The sequence below is a fragment of the Corvus brachyrhynchos genome, unplaced genomic scaffold (assembly GCF_000691975.1).
Source record: "Corvus brachyrhynchos isolate BGI_N302 unplaced genomic scaffold, ASM69197v1 scaffold661, whole genome shotgun sequence".
NCBI lineage: Eukaryota > Metazoa > Chordata > Aves > Passeriformes > Corvidae > Corvus > Corvus brachyrhynchos.
Window position 1 is genome coordinate 1023015 of NW_008236246.1, and position 13429 is coordinate 1036443.

At 53.3% G+C, this 13429-nt stretch overlaps 1 protein-coding gene across 3 annotated transcripts; it reads left to right on the forward strand.

The window, feature by feature from the left end:
- The first annotated feature begins 41 nt into the window (after positions 1–41).
- On the forward strand, positions 42–6365 carry LOC108449802. Of its 3 annotated transcripts, XM_017746979.1 has the most exons (6): positions 2722–2913; positions 3135–3270; positions 4033–4194; positions 4590–4679; positions 4980–5166; positions 5452–6365. In XM_017746979.1, exons 1-6 carry the CDS (start codon positions 2834–2836, stop codon positions 6195–6197), a joined length of 1401 nt encoding a protein of 466 aa, XP_017602468.1. In that variant the 5' UTR covers positions 2722–2833; the 3' UTR covers positions 6198–6365. The 3 variants fall into 3 exon arrangements, with proteins under 3 accessions (XP_017602467.1, XP_017602468.1, XP_017602466.1); XM_017746978.1 differs by lacking the exon at positions 2722–2913 and adding an exon at positions 42–2263 and having other exon boundaries at positions 4980–6365; XM_017746977.1 differs by having other exon boundaries at positions 4980–6365.
- Positions 6366–13429: the final 7064 nt, after the last annotated feature.

A 13429-nucleotide genomic window follows, 5' to 3' on the forward strand; every position in this document is an offset into this window, starting at 1 on the left:
GGGCCGGGCTGTGCTGCCGGGGCGGGGGGAGCGGGCCGTGGTCTCGGAGCGGGGGAGCTCCGCCCACAGCACGGCCACAGTGCCCTGCGGGGAGCGTGAGCGCGGGGGTGGCACAGGGCTGAAATACAGGGGAGAGTTGGCGGCCTGACTGACCCCTTGAGCCCCCCGTGAGGCGGATGCCGGGATGCGGGCGCTCGTCCGCGCACCCACCCCTGGCTGTCGCAGCCACCGCCGGCTGGGCTCGGTGCCTTCTACTGGTGTCCCACGTGCCCGGGATCGGGTGAGCCTGAGCAGTGCCCATCCGAGGGGATGGTCACTGTCCCTGAGCCCTGTTCACCCTCTGGTACAGCCAAAGGGACTGCGGGCTCTGCTGTGGATAACAGAGCTGGTCAGGGGCAAATTCATTTTATTTTCTCTTTTTTTGGTAGTTTTATGCTAGATTAAAGCCCAAACTAGATTGCCACAGAAGAGCAAAAATCTATGCACGCTGGAATTCTTATTGTCAAATATTACAGTGTGTGTGACTGTGGGTGGATAAATTCTCCCTGGTTCAGGTAGGTTTCCTGGGATAATCCTTGAATTTCTGCTCAGAGGCCACAGACCAGCAGAGGATTGCTGCCTGTCAGGTTTCGTGATTGAAAGAGTAACTGCTGTGGCCAAGGCGTCCACAAACATAGTGCCAGGGCTGCAGGTGCTGTTGGGCTTTGGAGGAAGACACAACATGGCTCAAGTGCTTTTCCCTTCTGTCTTCCTTCTCCTCCAGCTGCAAGAACTGCTGTTGCTGCAGAAATCTGGCTGGTTCTTTGACATCAGCCTCAGCCCACTGCCACAAGCATCGCAAGACCCAGAGAGCACAAAGGATGGTTTAAAGCAGACTGTCCCTGTCACTGTACAGCAGTATGTGCTAGTGCTTTTCTGACAGAGCCTGTGAACTGTGTGCTGGGAATCTGTGGTAGCAGAGTGGCCTGCTAATAATACTGCAACAGGGGGAAAAAAAAAGGTTGAAAATACAGTTTTGAGTTTGGATTTATATTTTAACCTTGAAATCTCACAAGGGGTCTTAATATCACAGGTTTCTAGAAGAGAAAAAAAAAATTGCTGAAAGAATTAAAATAGAAAGCAGCTGGAAAATAACTCTAAAGTTTTGAGAGAAATAGAAATTTATTTTATTTTACCAAAATATCAGCATAATGTTTGTGTAATGGGTTTTTTGACAGCACTATATTTCATTCTGGAGTTTCATCACTTGAAAAAAACTACAGGCTCTTAGCACACCTGCCGTGAGAACCACTTCCTTCTCCTCCGAAACGGGTGTTCCTAGAGCCCACTGGAATCCTTTGCTTTGCTGTTCCCACTGAGAGCACATGGCTTTTGGCAGTTCAGGGTTGTGTCTGTGCCAGTTTGTGATATTTCTCCTTGTTTGCTGTACAGGGGTCCAGCTTCTCTATCTGATGTAAGTGTCCATGGTTAAAATGATCAGGAATGCTCAGATATTTGCCATACTTGCCTGTTCTGGCTGGCCACAGAGCGGCAGCCCTTCCCAGGGAACAGGAACGGTGCTCCGCCACAGATACCTGGCTGGTCTCTGCTTGTTCTGATGCGGGTCACAGACAGACCCTGCTTGGATCAGCTGGATCAGTTCAGGCCCAGTGTTTCCCCACACATCAAAGAAAGTAGTAAATTTGGACAAACTAAGCTTTGCAGCCCAGGAAGGAGCCCACACTGGTGAGAACGGAGGCAGGCAGCACTGCTTTCCTCTTATCCTCTCTGCTCATCAGACCCTGCCAAGATTTTGGGCAGAGACCTCCTTCCTCTTGCCCTTGCTGAGCTGCTCCAGTTCTGTGCTGTGAACTTCAGTGGATTTCCCTGCAGGGATGTCACCATGCTGGGAATATCACAGTCCATGCCAGTTGAATGTGGTGCAGGGCTCACAGCCCTTGCGGCTGGGCAGGACATGTGGCACAGGGAAGCTGGGGCGCAGCCGATGCTGCTCCTCCGCCTGGCGAGCTGGAGAAGAGCTGCAGCTGGAGCGTGTGCCAGAAACTGCGTTGTGAGGAGAGGACACCATCCCTGGGCTGTGCCCCTCGCTGTTTCCCAAGAGACCCGTGGTAATCACTGCACTTCCAACAGATTGCTCTGCCTGTCTCTTGCCTTTGTGCAAGGAGCGAGGCTGGCAGGACTCTGCAGTGCAAAACTGCCCCAAGGAACCAGACGGGCTGGAGGAATGGGCACTGGAGACCTCACCAAATGCAGCCAAGAAGGGGTAGGAAGTGACAGCAGATGGGGAACAGCAGAAACCAGGGCAGGGGAGACTGAGAAGGTGGCAGAAAGGTGCCTGGGCTGAAGGGGAGCCTGAGAAAAGGGAAGGAGAGGGCTTTCCCTCAGCCTGTGTTTCTCTACTCGATTCACTTGTTTCTCAAGATGTGAATCAGGAATTAGATATTGCCAGGGATGGGCCAAATATCCAGTTTGCTGCAATTTCCCCAGTTGTGGCTGCTTGGCCATGACAGGGAAGAAGGTCTAAAAAGGGAAAGGGGGAAAAGCAGAGCCCAAACTGGGCATCTTTGGTGTGGCAATTCCTTCCATTCCTTCCTGCTGTCAAGGGCACTTTGCCTCACAGAATGACAGGACAGGGGAGGGGGTAAGGGGCCTGTGAACAGGAGCTCTTGCAGCCGGGTCACATGGAGGGGGTGGCCCCCAGGGCTGTCCAAAGAGGCCTCCAGGAGGTCCCCCCTCCCCCCCGGGGGTGGGGGGCAGTTTCTGTGTGACGCAGTGCCAGCGCAGTGATGTGACAATGCAGTGATGTGACATCACCGTGATGTAACAATGCCCCATGGCTATATTTAGCCAGGAGACCAGCTGTTGTGTCTCTGTTGGAGCAAGAGTCAACGTGGGATCACAACACCATGAGAGGTCTTGGAAGGAGCTGTGGAGCTCCATCTCACTGCTGGTGCCCTGCCAAAAGGCAGAGGCACTGCTGAGTGCACTGGGAATTAGGGGGGAGGAGAGCAGTGGGCCGACAGAGAGGGCTCTGCTGGGTAGCCTGGGACACAGGGTGATGCTCTAGGGCCTCAGGACTGCTGTGCAGGAGGCTTATTGAGCAACACCTGGGTGTCTGTGTCTTTCCATCTCAGCCCTGGAAGACCACACCCAGGAGAAAGAGATACCAGGAAAATGGACCCTGAACTGCTGACCCTCCCACTCACAGTCAAGATCCCTGTGGCACCTGGATCCAAGCCTGTCTTCTTCAGGGGAAAGCTGGGTGAAAAGGTAGAGGGAGTAGAAGGGTAGAATATCTCTCCTCTTTCAAAGAGTCCCATCATGCAGAGATGTTCTTGTGGCCACCTGCTCTATAGAAGGAGCTGCAGCCCTTCAATTGGACAGGGTGGGCAAGGAAAGCTCCAGGCTACCAGAATTCAGAGGAAAAAGCACTTGTCCATCTTGGCACTGGTTTCTGGCACTGTGCATGTGTGAGGCTGGGCCCCTGCCTGCAGCAGGCAGCTGTGTGTGTCTGGGTGCTAGGGCAACGAAGCTCATCCCACAGTGTCAAGACAGGCCCTGGGGCACCTTTGAGGGAGATTCCAATCTTCTCCTGCTTGCCTTCTTGGCACCCTAGGAATAGCTTGGGCTTCTCTGCTTGGGGAATACATGCACTGTTGTTGTCCAGCTTGCACTGCACCTTCCCAAGGTAGAGTCTTTCTGTAGGCAAAGGCAGCCAACACAGCCCTTGGGCCTGCCTAACCCAAAGAGACTGGTCTCATCCATTCTACACTGGCTGCATTTGAGCCTTTGAAGGTTCATTTGTGGATGGGTCTGCAGTTCTTCCTGGTGGCCTAAGATACCTATTTGCTGGTGGGGTTTGTCTTCTCTCCCTAACCCATCACAGCCCAGCCTGGCCCCTGTAGTCTGTCTGTGCAGGTCTCTGTGCCTACAGAAGGATGGAGAAGGCCTTCACCTTTTCACAAGTACCATGTGGTACCTCTTTGCTGCTCTCTCCTGCCTATTTCATACTCTGGAAACTCTCTCTTACAGCTCCCCCCGCCATATCCTTATTTCAATCTGGATGATCCCTACTTGCACCAATTCAGCCTGAAATACAACTGCCTGCATGACCCCAGCCTTCGGGACTACCACAAGCGCAAGGACATCCTGCGGATGCTGAAGAAACAGGGCGTTGTCACCTGTGACAACAAGGTAGGTTTGGATATCAGGCTGATCAAGAACAGCCCTCTTCAAGCGGGGCTCACACAGCCCTTGCTGCAGCTGCCTGCTGCTGCCAGAGGGCAGGGCCATGTGCTGGTGTCCCTGAGAGCAGAAGCAGCACCAACATCCCCCTGGCAAGTCCCAGTCTTGCCCTTCTCAGGCTGTCCCATGCTCCCTTCGTGAGGAGGAGGCAGCCAGGGCGAGGCCTGGAGCCAGGGCAAGGAGCCCCACTCAGCCCTGGCTGGAGGGACATCAGGGGCCCTGACACCGGGGCAGCGGGGAGGGCTTGGGGGCAGCTCCCCTCCCACTGGGGCCGGGCTGTTTTGGGGATGGCCATCTGCATGGCTTGACAGTGCTTGGGGGATTCTGCCCTCGTCCCTCCACAGGTGGTTTGCACTGTGAAGGACTTCAATGAGTACAGGCACTACCTGACCAGGCTCAAGCTGGAGGCAGAACAGATCTTGGGGCAGCAAGAGGTAGGCAGAGTGGGGTGTTCAGGGGCACGGGATGGCGGTGCCCAGGGCTGGGGCGTTCCTTGAGGGGGACGTGGTCAGTGCAGAAGAGAGGAGGGCTGTGCTGCTGGGCCGGGCGCAGTGGTGGGGAAAGGACTCAGTGGCTGGGAGCTGAGCCAGCGCAGGGCGCTGGGCTGGGCACGGGCAGCACGGCCACGTGCAGGCACGCGCAGGGATGAGGGAAGCCCTCCTCTCCTGCCCTCGTGGCCTGGCTGAAGCAGGTTGTCCAGACAACATGAGCCACAGCTTGGTATCACCTTTCAGGAAGGGCTTCTGTCACCCCTGGCCAAATTAAAGGATGGCCCCAAACTGCCAGGAACCACCACCTGCTGGGGGAAGCGGCGGCTGCAGCCTCAAAAATCTTCTAGCCTACCCCCACCCAAGAGCAGAAAATCAGGGGGATACAGAAAAAGGAGAGCAGCTTTGGATGAGGGCCAAATTTACTCCAGAGGTAAGTTGGGCCAGGAGGATGCCAAACTGCCCAGTAGGGTCAAAACTGCTGCTGACTCCCAGAGGAAGCCAGATGGCATTGTCAATGGCTTGTTGAATGCTGTGTTTGAGCAACCAACTGCAGCAGAAGCCAAGAAGCTTGAAGAGCTGGCTGACATTGTGGTGCAGAGAGTGTTGGACAGGCTGAAGTTTTCTGGGAATCAGCATGTCAGCTTTTTACAGAGGGAAATCAGAGGAAGACTTTCAAGCAGCAGCATGAGAGTAGAACTTTTGGATGCTTCTCTAGATCACAGCTGGAAAATGGAAGTGATGGCAAAAGAGCTTGTAGCAACAGTGTTGGAGATCTTGAGGGACCGTCTGGCATCCAGCACACCCAAAGCTTCTGAGCCAGGGGTGGCAGCCGGGTGGAAAGAGCTGCCTATTGCTGGAAGCGCCACCCAAGCGGACAAATCCAAGGACACTGAAACAGCCACTGCAGAGAGAACGCTTTCACAGACTTCCCTTGACACACTCACCAGAGAAGTTTTTGAGAGTGTTCATTGCACCTTGGAAGCCTTTGTAACTCCTCAGTTTGAGCAAGACACTAGCTTTGAGTACGCTGAAATCCTGGAGCTTCCTGGGGGAAATGTCTCCAACAGACAACTGCGGCCATCCCAGACACTTCCAAGGCAGGCCACGGAAGCAGGACAAGGACTCCCCAGAGCATATGAACAGCAGAGCCTGAAAGCAATGTTGCCTGCCACTGCAGAAGGGGCTGGGTATGCCAAAACGATGGAGCCTGAGGATTGTGCAACAGTGAAGAAGAACATGGAAAGAAAAATGAACCTAGAGTCAACAGCCTTAGCCAGCACTTTGGATGTAAGGACTATGGCAAATCAGATTGCTGACTCAGTGTTAGAGCGGGTCTGTCAACCTGGGCCTGCACCAGCCCCCGAAGAGAATTTTCAAGGGTCTGTCGCAAACCCATCCACATGCCAAGGCAGAATGGAGAGCTGTGCTGCTGAGGACACTCTCCCTTCTGTGGACCCATAGTCTTCCCAACAGCCCATCCCTCCAGCCCAGGCCAGAGCACGGCACAGAGCAGAGCACCCAAAGCTCATCTGAGGTAAGCGAGGTGTGTGACTGGAGAGCTGAAGAGCCCCCAGACAGCAAACACAGACCACATCGTTGTGCTGGCAATAAAGAGTTTATTTCCAAGGCCTTGTTCGTGCTTTCTTCAAACCAGACCATACTGTCTCTGGGCATTTTCCCTACTGTAACCTGTTCTATCTTCCCTTCTTTAGCCTCTGTCATGCTGAGGCCAAATTTTATAGGGAATTTGAGATAGGGAGGCAAGGAGTAGCTAGCATTCTTGTCTTGTTCAGCAAGCTTTGCTGTTGGGTGAGTGGAAGGATGGGTTTGGACCTTCTCTGCTTTCTCTGGGAAGGAGTTCAGGTGTCACCTGTAAAACCTTTATTTATGCTCAGCATGAGCAGAGTTGTGCACTCCACAGGACTCACCGTCAGGGAACAGCAGGAGCTGTGACAGGACAGGTCAGCGCGAACCGAGCTGGCAAGGCACTGCCCTGTTGTCTTAGGTTACACTGTAAGATGTAACCAAAAGTATGTATTGTATTATCATCTTCGTAAGCTGTTAAAGCAGGTGGGGCAGTGTTCCTTATCTCTTCTATGATACATCCGTGATAACTCCCTCCGGAGAGAAACCTTCTGTTACTGGGCCATCCAGCCTCACCACATGACTCATAGAATTACATCATCCCACTGTGAGATGCTCCGCCCAGGGGGAGGAACTGAGCATTCCTACCTGGATATAATCTGGGGTTTGGAACACCACAGCCAGCCCTCACCTACTGGATTCCCAGAGGACAGGAGTTACATAACCACCACTGGACCTTCAGAGGAACACCAGGCCCTTCTACAGGATCACTGCTTTGACAGAACCACATCTATCACTTTAACTGCAGCCACCATTTAATCGGACTGCTACCACCACCCTGACCAACAGGGTGTCAGGTTGTATCCTGACTGGCAGTTTAAGCCAGTGTTTTCTGCATTTATTTTAATTTTCCTATTAAATTGTAGTTCTAACTTGGAATCTCCCACTGGTTTGTTTTCAAACTAGTACACCTATCCAGCACAGGACAGGCCAGTGGTAAATGGGAGCAAAGCAGGGACAGTGACAGTGACCAGATGAGCACTGGAAAATCATACAGTGATGAGGCAGGTCAGGAGAGGAAGTCAGTGTGTGGGCAGGGGCCAGGATCCCCATCATCACAGAAATGGCTGACCCAGCTCAGGCAGAGGCCCAAGGGCAAAGGTCTGTGATTAGGCAACATTCCTGAGAAAGAGGGAGGAAGTTCCCAGTGAGGTGTCCCTCAGCTCCTTCCCCTCAAGGGTCTGGCTATAGTGGTGCTATTGGGGAGCTGGCCCCGAGCTCAGCAGCTCCGCTTTCGACACTGCCCGTGCTGGCAGCCCCACGTTCCAGAAGAGACAATCACACTCGTGGCAGGGCAAAGCACCCAAGGAGCAGCCCCAGCGAGCAGTCACCAAAGCCTCCGTGCCTGGCTGGAGCAATTCCCTGACTGAGACCCTCCACTCCTCCCTGCCTGGCCACCCTGGGGCCTGCATGGCAGTGGGAAGGAGAGGGCTCTGTGCCCACAGGGTTTAGTCTTCTCCTGCCCCTAGACCTCAGCCAGAGCCCTCAGCTGCCTCAACGCAGTGCCCATGGAGGCTCTGCAGTCTGTGCAGCTGCTGCAGTGCATCCTGCTCTGGGGCAGGAGGGTTACAGATTCATCTGGACACGGTCCCTACCCTCCACACCAACATGCAGCAGGCCAGGGGTGAGTTTTGTGTCCAGCTCTCCCCACTGTGCTTCACCCCATTTGTACCTGTTCTTGTCAGAGTGCTGCTGGATGTCCTGCAGGTCTAGCTGGCCTCCAGGCTGCTCCCAAGGTGCACACAAGGATGGGAGCTGCGTGACTCACCAGGTCAGTGTGCCATCATCACAGCAGGATTCCACATCTGGGTACTTTCTACTTTGGGGCAGTTTCTCACCCCTTCTTTTTTGACCAGAGCATCCCACACCAGAGGCTGGGAAATGACTACCGATCTCCAGGGAAGGGTGTCCACCCTTAGCCTGTGCTCTTGGCCAGAACGGGCACAGCCCCATCCAGGGAGTGGCAGGGAGGGACACACAAACAAGCAGGCCCTTCTACATCACTGCACCCACACATCCCTGCTGATTTAGCTGGGAGAAGGGGGAAGGCTGTAGATTCTTTTCCTCCTCCTTCTTTATGGGGCTGTCCACTTGCAAATGAGGCTCTACAAGCCTTTCTGTGGTCCCTGGGGTTATAGGGTCTGGCTGACATGCTCTGGTAACAGGGAGGTAGCACCCACCAGGGGACAGCCTAGCCCAGTATTTGGGGACTGTATGCAGTTGCAGTATCCTTGTTTTCCCCAGCAGGCACCAAGGCCAGGTTGTTTCAGGGAAGCTGAACATCACAGCTGAGGCAGTGGCTCACTGAAAAGGGAGGGCCCCACTCCCTCCTCCATTCCACACCCTCTACATCCCTCACCACCCACCTGATCTCCTGCCTTGCTTGTGATCTGAAAAAAAGACCAGACAAGGCACAGATGGGATGGAGGAAATGTGTCTGCAAGTGGAGATGAGCTGACGTAACCCACTAGTTCTCCTTTGGGAGAAGCTGCAGCTTTTAAGAGCAGCCTTGAGTTTCTCAACACCTTCATGGCTTTGGGCCTTGATTTCTGCCAGCATCCCACCCTGACAGCTGAAGTCACACAGTCCTCCAGTCCTCAGACACAAGCTCCCTTTATGGTACCAGTAAACACTAAGCACTTCAGACAAAATGGATAGTTTAAATGGTATGACAAGAGGAAGCTCTATGCTGAGGCTGGGGCAGGAGATGGAGGTTCAAATCTTTGTGGCCTGTACAGAGTCCTCAGCTGGTGTTCCCTGCTTTGGAAGGAGCAGTCGAGCTAATGAGTGACTCCATGTGTCCCAAAAGCTTTCCTGCATGGCTACCTGTAAGCACTCAACTCTGCCAGGGTCTCTATGTGGTCAGAGCGCCCATGCTCTTTCCTGTTCCCTTGTCATGGGATGATGAATGCCTGAGCTGGTTTCCCCAGCCCACTGCACCCACACCCAGTTCTCTCCATCATTTACCATGGCTGACAAATGGTGTAGGACAACAGGAGCTCTAAAAGCAGCAACCTCAGCAGCTAATTCAGCTTTTCCCATCTTATTGTTGGTGGGTGTCCCGCAGACATGGGTGTGCCAGAGCCAGAGCCCTGCTCCGCACAGCCCCAGCTCGGTGCTGTCTCCATGAGCCAGTTCTGCTGAATCCGCCAGCGCTGTGCTGCACCCACATCAAACCAATGCTGGGGCAGCATCAGGACAGGGAGCCTCCCATCTCTGCCTCCTGCCAGTGCTGCAGGGCTCCCAAGGCAGGCATGCCCCTTCCTCTGGTCTCTGCCTTCCCACAGGGCTGATATAGTGCAAAGCTCCATGTAAGGATTTAGACTAAAAACCTACATGAGAATTATGCTAAGAACTGGCCTCCTGCTACCCAGGAGTTTTGAGGAGGTGTCAGAACCTCTGGGCATCTCTGGTTTGAGAGAGAAATGGAGTATCTCTGGTGGACAAGGGCAGGGAGACCCTTCACATTTGCAAGGGGAGGAAAGACAGCAGGAAACCTCTCTACCTGGAGGGGTGGCCTTGTGGTTGCCCTGTCCTGTAAAACATGAGGCAGGTGCCAAAGCTAAGCCCTTCCTCCATCTCAAGTTGAACCTACAGACAGGTCCAAAATCCCCCTGTGATCCCCAACATCTGCCCAACCTCTTCAGGAGATGAGATGCCACATGGACAGCAGACCTGAGGGCATGTGTCTATCAGCAGCTATCAGAACTGCTTTCACCATTTCCGTTTGCAGACATAGCAAAAAACTCTCGCAAGGCTCTGTGAAAAGGAGACTCAAACCAGCAAGAAATCCAACAGCACCACCAAGAGAACCCAGCACTGCAGGAGTGCTGGCCCCATTGGGACACATCACTCTCCCACAACCAGCAGCAGGCCATGGACAAGCTGCTGGTGCCTCCTCTCAAGGAGTTGTGTCCCAGCCGCCCTCCGGCACAGGGTCCGACTGCACTGCTCAGGGAAGCCCAGAACAAACCGCAAGCTTGTTCCAAACCCAGCTGCTGCTCTGGGCATCACTTTTTTAAGTGATCCAGGTATCAGGCCATGGTGACTGCAGGAATGAGCCTTGAGTCTTGGAGCCTGAGCTGAAGCATTTGGTTTGTGGGCTTTTCTGATTTGGCAAAAATCGGCTCATTTCACAGCAAAGCTTTGTCGAGCACTCAGAAATTGGGCTGCAGATGTCCCTCCAGGAAAGGGCTGTGTGAGGTTACAATGTTCCTGGTCTTCCTTTTGCTCTCACTTGTCCTACAGGCACCTACAATCCTTCTGCCAGCCAGACTGGTGGGAAGATCCAGTGATATGGCCAGATATGTGATCCTAAACTGCTGGTGTTGACAGAGCAGCCATCACTGGCTTTGTCTGAAGTGCACCAGCTTTTTCTAGTCTGATGGGACAGTGACACCTCCAGAGCACCTGCAGCACAAGCCAGAGCCTGGGCAGGAACTCGTTTCTATGTGGCTGAAGTGGCACAGTGAGCACCTGCCCCGCAGCTCCACCACACTGTATAACCAGCACCAGTCTCGAGCACCAACGGACTGCTCCCAGCAATTCCTTGGCCTACCAGTGGAGGAAAGATGAGAGAATGCTCCAGTTTGAGCATAAAAATGTCCCCATCAGGTCAGCCGAACAACCCAATTAATCACATCTCCATCAGCAGAGACTGCGCAGGGGACCATGCAGAGGATGCCTGCGTGGCCAGCTCCTGCAGTCCACCTGCAGCACTCCCAACTTCTGGTGGAGGGACACAAGCAGAACATCCTTCTCTTACCCTCCAACTGCCCATAAACTTTTCTCATACCTTTATGACGCTGAAAGGCTCCAGAATATACATGTAAAGCAGTATTGTCTTTTTATCTGTTTCAACCCATTCTCTTCCAAGATTCACTGAGTGTCCTCTGGTAGCTGCCTGAGAATTAGGAACAATAGAACCAGCCCAGAGCATAGTTTCCTTACTTCATGCTGATTCTCAAATCTTACTCAAGAGCACTGACATTCAGCCTGACATGTGCAGCCCCAGGCAGATGTAATCGTGCTTCAGAAATTCACAAAAAAGACAATTCACAAAAGAGACAACCATGGAGATTGTATTTATTACTATTAGAACAGAGGAAAGGCTACTTTACTGATTGGTATTTACAAATCTGTTGGCAAAGACAATAATATCCAGTGTCCTTTATTAGCGTGTCTGACAGCCCTGGCCAGAAGCATTTACTTGGATTAGCAGCAAATACCTATGGTTTGATTGACTGCCACAGCCAAGTGTGAGGAGTAACACGGATCACCTCCACGGTGACTGCAGGTGAAGCCTGGCACAGGCACAGGCACAGGCACCTGCAGCCCGAAGAGGAGGGCAGGTGCCACATGGCTGCTCCAGCCCTTGGCAGGGAACAGGACACCCCAAGCCTGTTCAGCAATTCAAATCTCAGGACAGCATGGCAGAGCTGGTAACCTCTGCTCACCTCTACACTTCTGGGGCAGTAGCTCCACATCTGAAGAACATGTTGTTTAGCACTGCAGAAGGCCAGAGCAAGCTGAGTGGCATCGAAGCATGGGGATGGGTGTGTATGTGAAACAGATGCTGGCACGAACAGGACACCCCAAGCCTGTTCAGCAATTCAAATCTCAGGACAGCATGGCAGAGCTGGTAACCTCTGCTCACCTCTACACTTCTGGGGCAGTAGCTCCACATCTGAAGAACATGTTGTTTAGCACTGCAGAAGGCCAGAGCAAGCTGAGTGGCATCGAAGCATGGGGATGGGTGTGTATGTGAAACAGATGCTGGCACATTTCAGGGGCATGTTTGACAGAGGTAATCTTGACAAGGGAGCAAGATTTCCTGGCCCACAGGACCACGGAATCACCTGGTACAAGGAACCTTTATTCAGCTGGGCACAAACTGAATTCCTGCTCTGGAGTTCCTCCAAACATATCTGAACATAGGCTCTGGGAACCCTGTCACACAGAGCCCCAAGCAAGCCAACAGGCTTGGGGCACTCTTTGCACATGGCACCTCATGCCCACACTGGTACCGATTATGGCATCGGCTCTAAACCTCATTGCTGGCAGGGCTCAGCTCCCCACTGCAGTCCGGAGAGGATGATCCCAGGTCCCCAGTGGAAAGGGAGAGGGATGCAGAAACACAAATGCAACCTTGGATGCTACTGACAGATTTAGCAGTGCATCAGTAATCTCAAAAGACATCTTTTTGCAGCAGACTTGCCTCCAGCAAGGAAAACACCTCAAAGGAAGAACATAGATACCACAGCTGAGTACAGGCAGTACCAGCATTTCTCAAGCACACAGCACTGCTGCTGCTCTGCCTGGAAGGGCGTATCTGAGCACAGGAGCACTTCTGACTGGTGGGGGCTTTCTTTAGACCTGGGCTGAACCAGAAGGGTTGGGCCAAACTGGTATTTAGTTCCTGGCAGAGTGGGCTGGGAAGGATGTGGTACCAGGAAGGTGAGTGCCGGAGCTGTGAAGGCTGCTCTGAGCATGGGCTCAGGTGCTACTCAGAAAAGCTGGTGTCAGCTCATGCTGTCCATAGCAAAAAGGAGTTGCAAGGCCACTGGGGCCACTGCTCCAGAAGATAATGGCCCTCATTAAGAGGATGCCAAAATGGTTGTTTACCTGTTTGTTGTCAGGTGTGTGGCCTTCCTGTTGTGTCCAGCACCATGGTGTGGGTGGGTACTCAGCACAGGGCTGGTCCCACATGCTGCTGCACAGCTCTCCAGTTCTTGAACCTCTGCACCTTCACAGCCCTCTACCAACAGCATCGTGAGATGTCAGAACAACCCTCACACCTCCAGCCAACACTCTGCAGAGGTGAACCAGGCTGTCCCCATAGCAGTAGGATTATTCCTGATGAGACAGCATCTTCCCTAGGACCAGCTCATGCCACAGCACAGGAGTGATGTTCTCCTACCTGAAGCCAACTCTGCCTCCAGAAGGAAAATGGAGAGTCTCACTGCTCCATGTAGCAGTTCCTCACAACATGTCACAGCCCTTTCACTGAGCAACCAATCTTGTGGCTCCCAGGAAGAGGACTGCCCCTC

What these genes read in the sequence shown, in the direction of transcription:
- LOC108449802 (XM_017746977.1), top strand. Translation starts at nt 2,834, where the DNA reads ATGGCTATATTTAGCCAGGAGACCAGCTGTTGTGTCTCTGTTGGAGCA. An exon ending in TTGTCACCTGTGACAACAAG is followed by an intron (nt 4,195 to 4,589) that starts GTAGGTTTGGAT and finishes GTCCCTCCACAG; the next exon opens with GTGGTTTGCACTGTGAAGGA. An exon ending in AGATCTTGGGGCAGCAAGAG is followed by an intron (nt 4,680 to 4,979) that starts GTAGGCAGAGTG and finishes ATCACCTTTCAG; the next exon opens with GAAGGGCTTCTGTCACCCCT.